Genomic DNA, 15,473 nt, shown 5'->3' on the forward strand with positions numbered 1-15,473 from the left:
TGAAGGCTGATGTTGAATGTCACAGAAAACTGGTTCAACAAAAATGCATAGACAAATCACAGCAAGAAGAAAAGCAATACTGTATTTTTTTTTAGGAAATTTATTTAAAAGAAAATTAAAAGAATCACTTGTTTAGACATTTGGTGGTCAAACAAAACGAGAAGAGGCAAGACAACTAATAACTTAAAGACTCTTGGAGATTCAAGTTCCTGATTCCAGAGAAACCAGGCACACAGAAGAAGAAAAAACAGGGCATTTCAAAGACAAGTGATTTAGTGAGAGACAAAGACATTGGCACTTCATAGAGCATTATAACGGCCGGTCTCATGAGGTCCACTAAACATGCCCCTTCACAAGACGGTCCACTTCAATGTGAAGTAGTCATTTTCTGTGCAGGCTTGCTGCCCTCCTCCAGAGGAGTCCCCAGCTCCAGCTGAGGAGATTTGTCTGAATGATCAAGTTCAGTCCCAGTTAAGAGGTTTGAGTGTCCGCAGAGTGAACCAGTCCATTTCTCTGGCAAACATTATCAGTTCAAAATACAGCCATGATCAGCAGTAGTGGTCACATGCCTCAAAGTGCTACATTTATTAGCTGTCAGGGCAGTTGAGAGAGATGAGATTCAATGGTCTGCGAAACAAAAGAGAGACAGCATGATAATTAATTAAAATATAATTTTTTTAAGTCATTAAACAATACTAAAACTGAATAAAAATATTCAGAGACTGCAGTTGAAGTGGACTTACTTTCGCCAGCTCTCCCACTGATCCTGAAACCAAACATAATTGAGATCCTTCCTTCCACAAGTCCTTCAGTCGTTGCTTCATGACATCGACATTCCTGAAACAAACACAAAAGTGTTAACATGTTGTCTAGTGGTTCTTACAGGCTGACAACTCGTAGCTGCAAACACCAACCAATACTTTAACTAGAACCTGGAAAACTACCAGAACTTACAAACTTAAAGCCATAGTTTCCCTGGTGTATTTTAAGCCTGGTGGGCCACCAGGCTTTACTTGTGCCTCCACCAGGCTAAGGATTGCTTATTTTTTTTTAAGTCTTTTTAAAATGTTTACATTTTTTAAGACTTTATAGTTGGTTTTCAGGTATTAATCTTCCAGTCTTTTAATAATACATAATTATTAAGTGACATTTCCAATTTTCCGTTAACTTTAAACATTTTTAAACTCAAAAACACAACGGGCTGCAGGGTGAATGACTTCCCTGGCGCTCAACCACCAGGTTTTCTGAGAGAAACCTTGGAAAATGACCCACTATGCTTCCTTGAACAGGTTAGGATAGGCCTACAGGTATACAAAACATGTTTAATAAATTTTTTGCACAGAATAATTCTTAGATAATCAGATTTCCATATGCTATTGAGCTCCTTTCAGAATTAGCTGTTTTTGGGCCTCTTGTCACTTCAAATCCAAATAAGTTGCCCCAAAAATCAGCATTTACACTCGCATGTGAAAATGGCTGCAAACAGATGCACAGTCATACAACCATACATCGTTGAAAAGCATTAGTAGAGCCTCCTGCACAATCAACAATAATTTAGTAAGTGATTTTGGGATGGCAAGTAAAAAACGGGATGGCAAGTAAAAAACAAAGCACTTGTCTTTTCCAGCAGCCATTGTACAGCAGTTTAACCTGCTGACCAAACATCCTGGAGCTCAGCTCTGGTTGCTAGGTGACAGGATGGGCTTTCCTGCGGTTGCTAGGTGAGAGGCTGTGCTTGTTGATTTGTAACCTTACATTTCAAAGGTTTTTGAAACAGCTCATTATCTAGACACCACAAAACATGAACTTATTGCCAAAAAGCCTCTGGATAGTTTTTTTTAAGTGCACATGCCAAAGTCTTGACCCCGTCTTTTAATATGAACTAAAGAAAGCACTAATTTCAACTGAACGCATTTTATTTTGTTCTACATTCAGCTGCTGTCGTCAACAGAGCTAAAATCCTCGCTCATTCTGAAATACGAGTGTCACAAGACGATCAAAGGTTCAACTTTAGAGATTCTTCAAGATGGTAATCAACATGGCACACCCACCTGTCCTCTGAACAACTGTCCTGCAGTCTCTTCTCGGCTTTGGAAAGTTCAGGCCACCATTTCCTGATGACGGACTGAACCCAGTGTAAAGCCACCGTTATGTGTCTGTCAAAACAAATTAACAAATAAATGCAGTAGTTGGGCCTGACTGGTTTTCACCCCATCCCAGTCATTCTTAGACGTAAACAACAGGTTTGTATAATGTAAGAAGAAGAGCGCCCCCCTGGTTATGTAATGGCAAGCAGAATTAGCTAAAGGGAGCAGGTAGCATTGTGTTGAACGAATGGTATGATTCCTTTACTTTAGTCATATCATCCTCTGCCTCTCGTAATTTCTGGTAACATTAAAATTAAATCAGTTTTATATTTTTACTTGCACACAACATCTTATGTTATCCACAATGATTCAGTGTGTAAAAACACTAAAGTGTTTTAATACATCAGTTTATGTTGTAATACTTTCATTAAGTGTACTGAAAAACTAATGAAAGGAATTTCTGCTTCAGCATTTCCCCAAATATGGAAGGAAAAACAATCTCTGAAGTCTTTAAGAAATTTTGACCCTTATATTTAAAATATTTTCTCACAGTTTACACTCCAAAATACAGAATAAAATGACCAAAGCGGTCCAAGATTGCCACCTTCCTCCTTTTCACAAAAACTAGTATTTCTTCAGCTCCATGGTTAGCAGGGAAAGGTAAGGGAAGAAATCACAACAACTAAAACTTCTTGGATGGATGTGGTGATACAACATTGATGACATCAGAGGAACTTACTCTTCATATTTGCTGGAAAGAATGACTTTGACTTGGGGCAGCAGGTCAACACAGCAGCCAAGTGACAAACATGGTGCTTCAGTTTGAAGGCTAATAAAATCAGAAAAAAAAGAAGCATAAATAATCAATGGATGACGATTCACAGTTGACTGAAGGGGATTTAATGATCGAACACCTGAATTTTCTATAGAAGAGGCAGAAAAGTAAAATACTTTATTTCATTAAAGCAGTAGACTCTCTTTAGCATCTATTTATGTCACACAATCAGTTCAGCCATAAAATAACACAACTCATATTTAAATGAAATGAAGAAAAAGAAGTTGAGATCACTAAAAGTACATTGATTTTTATCACTTATTGTGGTATTTATTGATATTTTTAAGTGTTTTTATTTGTATTAATATAATTATAATATATATTGACAAGGTACAGTTGAAACCAGAAGTTTAAAAGACAAATTTCCCTGATATGTAATCTTCTGAATTCAAAGATGGTCACAAAAATAAAATCTCAATAAGTTTTCTAACATTTACCAAATAGAAATAATTTTAGTACTTCTAACTGACAAAACCAGAAAAGTTTGGTCTAATTTAGCTTCAGAGAGTGAGAAATAAATGTGTATGCATTTTTATTTGCTGTATGTAAACTTATAGCTTCAGCTGTATAATCCTATCCTACATGTTACGTTTTAAAACCACCAGTTGTGAAAAAAAAACAACTTAAAAATGTAACAGCTGGGCTATAAAAATGAAATGTGACTCACTTGTTAGTTAAGACAGGTAAGCAGTCAAGCAGCACTCCTGTGTCTTGTATTCTGAGGAGCAAAAACAACTAAAAATGAGTCACATGGATTGAGAAAAAGCCCAAAGCACCAAATAATACGATATAATTTTACCTGATAAGGTAGGACACCAGCTCGCTGGCATTTCTTCGCCATAGTGTCAGGGCTACTTTAAGTCGGAGATCTCTTCCAAAGAGAATGTGGGTCATAGCTTCATGGTCCTTTGATAACTTGTAAGAAATAAAAAATCCTTGTGTGTAAGAGAAAAACCAAGACGGTGAATGTTCTTTTACAAGTCCGTTTCTCACCTCGGTAAAGTCCGCGTACTTGGAGCTGGCCCCTGCCATCTTGGAAGCCTCAGCAGGGTTCATCGGCGGCCTGGAGTGAACGCCCCGCACATCATCGGAGCATGTCACCTCATTTTCCTTGTTGGCCATGCCGGGGCCACGGAGACGGCCTACATTTGATGACCTTCGGTGCAGCTTTGCGCCCACCTCCACCGATGAACAACTCCTCCTCTTGCAAGGCAATGGCCGCTGTGTTTTCCCCAGACTCTGCACTCTGTGATGCACCTGGAATCTGAGGGGAGAAACACAGAGATGGGCCAAAGCAGCGGTCGTTCAGACAGGAAGTGAGAATCAATGCCACAAAACATTCTGTGTTGATGGAATGGGAAGATGACTTACAGGCGCATCTCAATCAATTAGAATATCACTGAAAACTAACTAAATTATAGATTATGACCAACAGCTAATGAAAACACAAAATTCAGCTTTCAAAACAATTATTAGCAAACCCAGGAATCTTCAATCTGCTGCTCTTCAGACCTTAATAACTTTGACTAAAAAACGGCCAAACTATTGTTCAAACTTAATATTTCAATCTTTTTACATAAAGATTGAAATATTAAGTTTTAGCTGTTAGTTTGCATATTTTTATGGGGATCCATTTTTCTTGTGAGTTTCAAAATTATGAGGTACAGAAGAAATTTTTACTCATCAATTTTTGGCAAAAGTTTAATGTTTGTCCTTATGTTGGAGTCTAGAAATAGAAATAAAATGGGGACTGCTTAAAAATGACAAATATCTAGTACAGGAAATTGGTTATCAAAATTTAAAAGCCCATAATATTTTGGGTTATAAATTGGTTTTATTTAACTAAAGGTTGCAGAAAAAGAAAAAACTTTTTTTAATATACAGAAATGTCAGCCTTTTCAAATGTACACCTATGCAGGGTTTCCCCCATGGCAGCAGTCCAGCTGGCCGCCATGTTTTTGAGTTAAAAAATATTTCAAATTGAGAAATAACTATATAAAATTTGAAAATATTACTTGATAGTTGTGCATTTTTGGAAGACCAGAAAATTAATACCCAAACACCAACTATAAAGTCTTAAAAAATGTCAATAATTAAAAAAACAAAACTAAGATAAATTAACAATGCTAAGCCTGGTGGGGCACAAGGAATACCTGGTGGCCCGCCAGGCTTATAATACACAGAGGGAAACCCTGCTATTCAGTACTATGTCAGTAATATATTTGTTGAGAATTGCCACAGAAAATGTTTTGAGAGTTTTAAGATACTATTGTAAACTCATTAAAATATTACAATAAAGTCATTTCTTTTCCAAAACTTCAGATGGATACAGTTGTAACTTTTTCACAAAACTGTGTTGTTCGGATCAAAATACATGCAATTACTTTCCAGTAACTGGGTGGATTTTTATCTAGGATTTATGTTTACAATGAAATCAAGTCAGCCACAACACATAACTTATACACCTCCCCATTTGAATGGACTTTGCTTCAAAAAATATTCTCAAATTTGTAGCTGTCCCTGTTGCTTCTCAATCTTTTTCTACTAACTTCCTTCTACATAATTTGAATGAATATGTTTGGATACGGCATATCAAAAATGTACACCAATTCTTTTAAAAACTGAATGTTGTGTTTTGATAAGGTGAAATTAATAACAGAAATGATCTTGAACTATCCAATTCTACATTTAAAGATAATGCAACATGTGAATGCTTCATTTTAGATTTCAATCACTTAAACGGTTTGATGATATTCTAATTTCTTGAGGTCTACCTGTAATATTCCAGGGCTAACCTGTGGGACGGTGAGTGAATGATTATATTTGGACAAACCCCACGGATGTGAAATTAGAGACTCACCTGTCCTTATCTAATTCTTCCTTATTAATAAAATCCACCTAAAACAAAAGGATAGGGGATAAGGGGACTACCACTACTAGAAACCACTGATCTACACTTCACTTTCACCAGGATTTAACACACATTTACTGTATTAATGCATTAAACCATAGTTCTTGGTATTCATACCTGCTTCATGTTCTTTTCAGTAGAAACATGCAGGCAGGACCGCAGAAAGCCATTGGATTTATGGCAGCTGACCTTAAAGACTTCCCGTTGCTTACAATGGTTGCCAGCTGCCATAATAAGGGACACTGTTGAACAAACATAATCATTGATAGCATAACTCACATATCCGGACCTGGCAACTAACATTAAGGCTATCTTTTAACACAACATCAACTAAGAATGTAAAAGGTACATCTAAGTGTAGACGTTTTAATTAAATAGGCGTTTCCCGATTTAGACTCGTTAAGCTGCAACAAAAGTCGAAATTAAAGTTCAGAATACACTTCTAGCTCTCATAAAGACGAAAACAGGCCATGTAAGGAAAGTGAACATTAGCTGATAAAACGGCAGTTAATACTACTCAACTGACGTTACAAGTGGCTTTAACTTTTAGCATTTAGCTCAACTGCGAAGAAAACACGGAACGTCAAAAGTAACGAGCTGGGCCGCTGCTACGAGCTAGCTGGCTAACAGGTTAGCCTCGCCACCTTCAGGGAACATATGGCTTCACATAAAAACAAATGGTAATTCCGACAAGCTACTGTTTTCACCATTTACATCGGGGGATCGAATACCAACCGACTCATTTTGTAGGTTGTAGTAAGAGCTCCCGGAGGTGCGCAAATCCAAAAAATACGTGAAAAACTGGTTAAACTCAGACTGAAAACTCCACCTCGATGTTAACGCCTCACAGTTTCACCATTCAAATGAATACACCACCGGTGTGCGGGATTGTGGGATTGATTTTGGCAAAGAAAGGAATGGAGTTTGGGTAGTTTCAGCGACGACTGGTGGACGTTGTCAAACAAGCATTTGTAACGCCACGCTATGGCGCCATCATGTGGTAGGTAGTCTGCACTGCAGATTGGTAAAGGTAGAGCGGCATTTTCACGTCGCTTCTGGACGATTTCTAAGAAAAACGACTCACAAAATAATGTCAATGTAATTTTCAGTTTAATCGACAGCTGTTGTTAAAACAACAAAAGTCTAAAATAAATAAATAGACCTGGTCTTGTGTGTGGGGTTCTTCTTACACTTTTCTGTTTTATTTTTAATGACAGAGAATCAATCCTTTTCTAACTTTCTCATGTTCTCACTCAGCCACCAAACACTCTTCCAACACGTTTTGTGTATTTATATTTATTTTTTATTATTAATACTGATATAAAATGCTGATTTTATTATTAATGCTGATCTGTGTAGACAGAGGGTCATGAAAAATTAAACTTTATGAAAAGATGAGTGCATGTAATCTTCACCAATTAATGTTACCTTTTCTGTGTTTATATAACTTATGCATTTCAATATGCATTTGCTGTATATCAAACTAATAGGAATCCTCAGTACATAAATCTGGAAGCCAATGATACTTACCTTCAATGTCATACAAAGAAGCTTTCCTTCGCATGACATTTTTTGTTGCTCCTCCGTCTAAGTATTAACATGGAAATATCTGAAATTCTCCCCAGAAAAGATTATATTTTTATTTAATTGACAATCTGGATGCCAGACATTTTGATTCTCTTAATTCAAAGACAATAGGAACAATAACAAACCAGTGACCCAATTTTCTTTGGAAGGTTTAACGGTTCATTCATTATGGTAATGCATGTAAAATCCAGCCAACATATACTGGAAGAATTGAAAATGAACCAACACATACCGACGGGGCTTTGTTTTGGAGAAACTTGCACATTTAAAATGTGGATGTTTCTGTCTCCAGACAACCACAAATATGAACATTTCTGGTGATCTGTGGCTGATCATGATCAGCCTCCAGCTGCATACACGACACAAAAACACCAAATTATGAGTTTCTCTTTTCAGACAAACTGATCAATATTCCAAAACAAATGTCTATATTTGATTAAAGTTTTTCTTTTTCTTTTTTTTTGTCTTAGCTTAATCTGTGGTGCATTAAGAGTCCAAGTCGTTTGATTTCCATTTTATCTGGAAGATATTTAGATCCAACTCTACTTCTCTAAGCATTTTTAGTGACATTTTTGACTGTAAGTTATTTAGAATAAGAAGTGCTTGTTTTATTTCACTGTAGGAGTTTTGTAACAAATAACAGCAAAAGTTACTGACTAAACTGAAAAATAGCAAACCAGAGGGCCCTGCAGATGACAGTGAGGGGATCTGAAAGGGTAAATGGAGTGTTTTTAAGATTTCAGACATTTTTATTGATGTCTTATGATGAGTTTAGGTAAAAGCAGGCTGTGAATGGGCTCAAATAAAAAAGTCGAATCTAAATCAATAATTTTATAAGGTTGTAAAAAATATTTCAACATTTTCTGCCCATTCTTTTGCAGTTCTGAACATCTAGCGGATATAAATCAATTATATCACAACAAACCTTGTTTATTCCAGCTCCCTTTAGGCTTATTGGAAACATTTTAAGTAATAACTTGGAAAGATTTCAATGTCTGATCTTCTCAGATAAAAACAACCACCCACAAAGAGACTAAGAGCATTATCAGATTTACATCAGCAAGGAAGGATTTACATTACAAGGTTTCACCCGGATAAAAGCAGAGTGTTTGCTGGAGTCTGTGGGTGTTTGAAATTTAAGCTGGAAATTGGCTGAGGTGCAGAAAATCCCCTCCATACTTGTGAAAGGCTGTTTAGTCTCTTTTAGCAGGATGTGCTTACTGCTAAGCAGGACGTTTGAGTGCAGAAAAAATCTCTTCCGGCTCTGAGTGAAAGAAACTGTTATTTAAACGAAGCTCAAAGAAATCAACTCCAACTTTCTGAAAAAAAAAAGACCAATAATTCTACAGCACTTATGTAATAATTAACTAAAATTGACCAGTTTATTTGACCAAACTCCTGGAAATCTATGACCCTTCCTGCTTTATTTGCGTTTCGCTTTCACAGGTAAGTATATTACAATAAGCAGAGAAAACATGACATTTTTGTCAAGTATTCATAAAATATGAGGATATTTCAGGCCTAAAAGTGGAGAATCTTGAAATGATGTAGATCAAATTTCTTTTATCAAAAAAAGGAAGGAGAAAAAAAACTCAATTTACAGATTACTACAGGGTGCCTGGTTTTAGGGCCACTGGGGAAAAAATAGAATTTTGACTTTAATCTCTGAATTCTGACTTTTTCTCAGAATTCCAACTTTTTTCTCAGAATTCTGACTCAAAACTCAGAATTCTCAAAAAAGTCACAATTCTGAATAAGTCAGAATTCCGAATTTAGTCTCAGAATTCTGAGGAATAAGTCTGATTAAAGTGAGGGCCATTGACTGAGATTAAAGTCAGTGGCCCTAATCCTCTTCCATATTTCTCTTATTCTACACTTTGCTTTTCTATACTTTGGCAAATAAAAAAATTATTGCCCGTGTGACATTTTCCATGTCACACCGTCTGATCGGGGATTAGAAATGTTTTGTTGACCTGCTATCCTTGCATCCAGAGTTCCATATACAGTAAATAAATGCACTGACATCATTTGGAAATATTTTTGAAATGACAGTCTCTCTGTTACCCAATCAGCTCAGCGCATAAACAAAAGGCTTCTTGTTTGCAAAGTGCAAACCCACATGAAATGAAAAAGATGACAAAGACATCAAGAGAGCAGCGGAGGCAGAGATTTCAACATTCCTGGGTGAATATCTCAAAGCAGACAGAGAGCTTTGGGGCTCGGATTAAAAATCCCAGAGGAATTTTAATGTAGATGCTCCAAAAACATAAAACTCCCTTCTTAGCCCAACCTCAGCTGACATATACATATATTTCCATTATTCCCCACAGATCCTGTGTTTGGTGGAGCTACTCTTTTCATCTGGCAGCAAGAGAGCATCACCAGAAAGCCAGCAGGAGACACTGATGCAATTTCCCTGAAATAAAAGCCACCAGCTGGTTGGATCAGCGTGGGAACCTTTACACTGTTCAGAAAGTTCATCTGTATCTCAGATTTTTCTGCTAAACAGAACCAGGCTCTGTGTGTAATTATAAGCAAAAAACAGGACTGGACTTTACCTATGCTTTTGAGTGGGAATAATGGAAGATGATTAGGGCCACTGGAAAAGTGGCCCTAATCAATTTTTATTGATTTCTGAATATTAATGTCAGCATTCTGGGAAAACAATCATTCTGATTTAAAAATCAGAATTCTTGGAGTAAAGATAGAATTCTGACAAAAAAAAGAGCCAGAATTCTTAAAAAAACAAAAACAAAACAAAAAAAACCCCCTAAGAATTCTGAGATTAAGATCAGAATTCTGAGAAAAAAGTCAGAATTCTGAGATTAAAATCAAAACATTTTTTTTTCCATAAAGGAAATACTTTTACCATCCATGGATAAATAACACAACAAGACTTCAAAGTATTCACACCTCAAAAATCTTCTCACCATTTTTTTTATTTGACATGTAACTAACCTCAACCTTCAGTATATTTCATTGTGTTTTGTGTGACTGACACAAAAATGAAGAGAGAATCATAAAAAAATTGTACAAATAAAATATGAAAAGTTTGGCATATTTACGAACTAGAGGCTTCTGTAATTTAATTTAGGGGCATCAGAGTAACATGGCTAATTTTTGCATCATCACCATGTATCATTTTCTTTGATCTCACGTTGGTATGCTATAGTGTGAGATGGTCAACCACGTCAAATCTAAATAAAATACAGTGATGATTACAGCTTGACAAAAAGAGAAGACAGAAAGTTCAAGAACATTTGAACCTTCTGCATCAACATTCAAGCTTTTTCAGACCATCAAAATGGAGCAGAGAATCTCTTTTTGATAGTCTGATGAGATGAATCTCAAAGTAGGTGGCCCATCACAGCAAACGGATGACAGACACTGAGAGATTGTTAAATGCACATTCCAGCACTAGATGGCAGCGTTTGTCTGTAACTGATTAAAGCTGGTAGATCCAGCTGTTCAGATCTCCTTTAATGGTTTCACTGGGATTTGTAGACAGCCAAATGATTACCAAAGTCCCAGAGAGGTTTTTAAATCACACGCCAAAATAAGACAATTACAGAGTCAAAAGAGTTGGCATGAAAAACACTGTTGCATATTTTGTTTAACAGGATTGTAAAATGCTTTATTAGATTTAGATTTGGACTCGTTTCTCTCAGAGGTTTTAAAAGTTGACATGTCACCTAGACCAGGGGCGTCAAACTCATTTCGTTTTGGGCCAAATCAATCAATCAATCATGAATGCTCTTAAAGGGGCCGGTTGTGCCAGAATGTGTTGATAAAACCCGTTCACAAACTGTTAAAATACCAATGAATCCTCTTTTCAGTTCCTCCAGAATTGTGTATGCAGAGCATTTAGACTCTGAGCAGATAAAGTTCAGAGTATTTATGCTGACTTACAGCTAAGACTGATTAAAACAAGCCAGCATTGTTGGTAAGATCCATATAAAATAGCAAGATTTATTATAATAATGCTGATAAATCGAAAACAATTCAATTTGAACCAGTTGCATATGTGAACATTTTTTTCACTTGATTGCCAAATTTAAGTCAGTTTTTGCCATTTTTAGATCAAGAAAACAAATACATGCATCTATTATCTCCAAAAAATATTCCTGAGTCTATCCCAGACCTACAAAGAGCAACATCACAACAAAATAAATTATCAGGAGATAAAGAAGGAAGTTTATGTTTCACAGAAAAATAAAGAATAGTCTGAGAAACATATTGGATTATCCTAATCGCTTTTGCTTTGGAGTTTTAGTTTTTGAGCAAAAATATTGGTAGAAGCTCAACCAACAAATTGGGGTTAAATGTTAGGAAACAAGAGTTTCACAGAGTCAGAGGACCTAAAGAGCTGGATTTATTCATCACAGGAGCAGCATTTTCCAGGTAAGACACAGTCCACCCTGTTAAACCTTTAGCCACACTGCCCCACTCACACGACTCGTCCAAATAAGAAACTTCCCTTCATCAAAGAAGAACCAGCCGCTTTAGATTCTTTGATGATGGACAAGAAAGTTTTTTTTTTCTACCACAAGCCTTTTTTTTGTTTTGCTTCTTTCCTGCTGTGTTTTGGTAAGCCCAGAAATTAAAGATGCTTGCCTGAAAGAAGCCAAAAGAAGACATGCAAGAGTGACCCAGCACAGGACGTTCATTGTGCCACTTCCAGCATCCAGGAATGAAGTCAGTATTCAGCAGAGTGTAGGTACAGATGAATAAACTTTAAGGATCTGCATCGCTGACTACAAAAAATAATCTTTAATTTTGCAATCCGGACATTAACAGGATGCGAATGGATGTGTGACAGTAGCAGGTATGGCTGCAATGCCAGCAATAAATCTAACGTGGCAAACTCTCATTTGTTGGAGTTGGGAGTCAAGACTAAAGTTTTAATAAGGTTTAGGTTAAAGTTTGGGTTCTAAATCTGATTTTAATGGTTAAACTTTAGGTTTACACATAAAAAATGATAAACTAAACTAACTGGAAGTCAATAAAAAGTCCTGATGTGGTCAGAAATAGACTTGTTTTAGAGTTGAGATTATAAAACATCACAATTTACTTTTTGTAAGAAATTTCTGGTCCTAAAACTTCATTAGGTATGAAATTGTGGTTCTTTATTTTTAACTTAAAACAAATACATTTTATGTAGTTAGTGTTCTTGAAATTTGATTCTCTGTTTGAAATGTCATGTAGTTGTTGCAGCTTCAGACAAGTTTCCTGCCAAAAATGTCTCATGGTTGGTGCTAACATTATCGATATGCTAGTTGGTAAAAATTGACAAACTATAATAAATAGTATTTTTACACTTAATGTTCCATTGAGCTGTACATCCCAACTTTAGCACCATGTAGCAGTAAATTATAGAAGTTAATTTTGTTTATATTTAAGTTCCATACAAGCCGTGAGACGCACACAGAAAGAAAGAATTGTAAAAACTGAAGATAAATATTAGAAATATGCAAGAGAAATGGTAGAGGAGAAGAGAATACAAAGATACAAAGTATGAGAATCAGTTCTGATATGTTATTTTGTTGTCGGTTTCGTTGGTGAGCAGTTCTCACCGGTTGTCAACGCCAGAATAAACCCTGTTTTATGATTCTACATCGTGCGTAAATCCTTGAGGGTGCTGCATAAACTAATGAGATTTTTTTTTTTTTACGTTTATTTCTTTTGCTATACATCTTTCCCTGAGCTGCAGATAAACATGGAGGGTGAATGTACTAGGTTCGTCAACATGTCCGTGTCTCAGTGATTTCTATCTCTTCCTGTTCTTCTTCCACACAGGTGCTCAAAACTGCACCATCCTGCCCCAGCTGCTCCCTCACTCACCCTTCAACTCCCACTTGAGTAGTAATGAGGCACACCTGGCATGCATCACGGATCACTTCACCAAAAAAATATCCAACCACTCTTTGGATCAAATATGCAGAGCTGAAAGGAGCTGAGGGGGCACATTCTCCTCCACAATCCATGAAGAGGTAAACATCTCTGTCAATGAGCCACAAGCCTGATGATGTGTTGAACCATGAGAGTGTTTGAATGGAAAGCATCTGTCCACAGACAAGACCACCAACTCAATTCACTGGGATTATTTTGTTTTTCTACAGAAACTAAATACAATGAAACTTGTTGGAGAGATGTGGTAGACCTGTCTGCTGGAATACTGATCAACAAATGGCTTTATGAAGAAGAAAAGCAGCTTGTTGTTCTGTCGTCCTGCAGGTGGAGAGGATACTGAACTCACCTGCTTGTTCTTTAAACTCCGGAGCTGAATGTAAAGTTTATGTTGGGTTTGTAGTCAAATCAACTGATATCTCTTAGAAACTATGAATACAGAATACACCGACTGTTCTGAACAAAAGCCCAACAAAAGTTGTATTTAAGCTCCTAGAAATAGTGCAATACTTTTATTTTTCTCCTTTAAATCTTCATCTTATTGACATTAGAAGAGGAACAGCCTCAGTTTCGAGGATTACAGGAAAAAGGTTGGAGGTTGAAGCTGTCATTTGTGTATTAAAAGCTGATGAAAAAAAGACGGAAGGTTATTAAATGTGTTTGCATGAGTATTTGTCTTTACAATGGACTCTAAACAAAAAGGTTCGGTGCTGTTACAAAAACAGCACACTCAGACTTTCTTTTCTTTTCGCTTTTTCAGACCCAGTTCTTCAGCTGCACGTTTGAACTTGTGCTCTTTTTTCGAAACATTTAAAATAAGAGTTGCGACTGCAAACAGACTACCATAACATAAATGGAAAATCGATTATAATGCTGATTTTCCACAGGAAATGTATGCAGGCTGGTGAGAAAGTTAAAGAACTAAAAATCACAAACAGAAAATTAATGGCCCAGTGGGAAAAAAAATAACATTATGTACATAAAGTTGAAGTCTGCATCACGGTCCAGGGCAGGCTGTCACGCAACTTGTGACCAAACATGGAGTGATAAGCATCCAACACTTTGAATTAAAGTCACTCAAGATACAAGAAAGGAGTCAGAGAAATAATATTTATGTTTCTATTTTTAAACTACAGGAAGACATTGAAAAGAAAAAGTATGGTGGAAGAGCACCTGAGTTAAGTTGCTGGTCAAATCAGACAAAAATGGTGTCAAATGTTTGTGCAGCAAAAATTTTCAGTTGTGCTGCTGTCATTTTAAACATAAGAAATGTTTCCAGAGGTCATGAAAGGTCAACCAGCCCCCTCACAAATCAGACGAAATTGGTGTCGATCAACTCGACTAAGTTTGTGCTGGTTTTAATGAAAGTTTAAAGGTCAAAAGGTCAACCGGCCCCACACTTTTACTAAATCATAATCACCTTGAAACTTTCAGTAATATCTGCAAAGCCAAAGAAGCACAAAAACATTTTTGCTGCACAAACCAGCACAAATGCAGTCGAGTTCATTGACACCAATTTTATCTGGTTTGAAGAAGGTGGGAGGGATGGTTGACCTTTCATGACCTCTGGAAACATTTCTTAATATCTTTAAAATGATAGCAGCACAGATGAATTTTTTTGCTGCACAAACATGCTACACCAATTTTGTCTGATTTGAAGAAGTTGGGGGACCAACTTCACTCAGGTGTGGAGAGCTGGTGATGCTGCGGGCTCGTTTCTGTTTCAAAGGTTCTGGGAGTGTTGTTAGAATGCACAGCATTAAGCATTACATATTTTTGAATGTCAGATGTTTAAGAAATTGCACAGATTTGTTCAGATGTGGTTCCACAAAGAGGCTGTAAGCAGTCAATAGCTTATCTGCAAGTAAGCATAACTAATTTAACTGAACACTGGACTGTTTTCCTGGCACAAAAACAAAAATCAGAGGCAAGAAAAGAGTTACGAAATCTCAAAATGATACCAATCCCAAACAGACCATAGTAGCTAAATCAAACAGTATTTTGCAAACTTTTCGGAACAGATTAACAGCCCGCACACCACTTCAGCTGCAAGTAAAATGCATTCTGATCCCCTCTTTCACATTGCCTGCTCCCGGTTGCCAGATTGCTCTCAAAGCTTGTCAATGTTTTATTCCTGGAGTATCTG

General features: G+C 36.6%; 1 protein-coding gene and 2 long non-coding RNA genes across 5 annotated transcripts; 2 read left to right on the forward strand and 1 right to left on the reverse strand.

Annotated features, from left to right (window-relative positions):
- Positions 1 to 84: 84 nt before the first annotated feature.
- On the reverse strand, positions 85 to 6,770 carry katnbl1 (katanin p80 subunit B-like 1). 3 transcript variants are annotated; one of them, XM_015054064.1, is made up of 10 exons: positions 6,541 to 6,770; positions 5,951 to 6,075; positions 5,783 to 5,820; positions 3,916 to 4,186; positions 3,722 to 3,837; positions 3,590 to 3,640; positions 2,827 to 2,916; positions 2,052 to 2,156; positions 744 to 837; positions 85 to 627 (listed from the first exon to the last, which is right to left on the reverse strand). In XM_015054064.1, the coding sequence occupies exons 2-10, from the start codon at positions 6,062 to 6,064 to the stop codon at positions 595 to 597; spliced, it is 912 nt and encodes a 303-aa protein (XP_014909550.1). In that variant the 5' UTR covers positions 6,065 to 6,075; positions 6,541 to 6,770; the 3' UTR covers positions 85 to 594. The 3 variants fall into 3 exon arrangements, with proteins under 3 accessions (XP_014909550.1, XP_014909557.1, XP_014909542.1); XM_015054071.1 differs by having other exon boundaries at positions 5,951 to 6,057; positions 6,569 to 6,768; XM_015054056.1 differs by having other exon boundaries at positions 6,569 to 6,768.
- Positions 6,082 to 9,882, forward strand: LOC106960785 (uncharacterized). The gene is made up of 2 exons (XR_001427647.1): positions 6,082 to 6,513; positions 9,751 to 9,882. It is a non-coding gene; the product is annotated as an uncharacterized LOC106960785 (long non-coding RNA).
- Positions 9,883 to 13,222: 3,340 nt separating this feature from the next.
- LOC106960784 (uncharacterized) lies at positions 13,223 to 13,992 on the forward strand. Its single transcript, XR_001427646.1, has 2 exons — positions 13,223 to 13,410; positions 13,540 to 13,992. It is a non-coding gene; the product is annotated as an uncharacterized LOC106960784 (long non-coding RNA).
- Positions 13,993 to 15,473: the final 1,481 nt, after the last annotated feature.

This window comes from Poecilia latipinna, unplaced genomic scaffold, assembly GCF_001443285.1.
Source record: "Poecilia latipinna isolate Pla-1442-1.1 unplaced genomic scaffold, P_latipinna-1.0 Scaffold55, whole genome shotgun sequence".
In the NCBI taxonomy this organism is placed as follows: Eukaryota; Metazoa; Chordata; class Actinopteri; order Cyprinodontiformes; family Poeciliidae; genus Poecilia; species Poecilia latipinna.

Coding starts and splice junctions, on each gene's coding strand:
- katnbl1 (XM_015054064.1), bottom strand. CDS start 6,064: ATGGCAGCTGGCAACCATTGTAAGCAACGGGAAGTCTTTAAGGTCAGC. Junction 5,821..5,950: donor CTGAAAAGAACATGAAGCAG/GTATGAATACCA, acceptor CTTTTGTTTTAG/GTGGATTTTATTAATAAGGA. Junction 4,187..5,782: donor GAAGAATTAGATAAGGACAG/GTGAGTCTCTAA, acceptor TTCTCCCCTCAG/ATTCCAGGTGCATCACAGAG.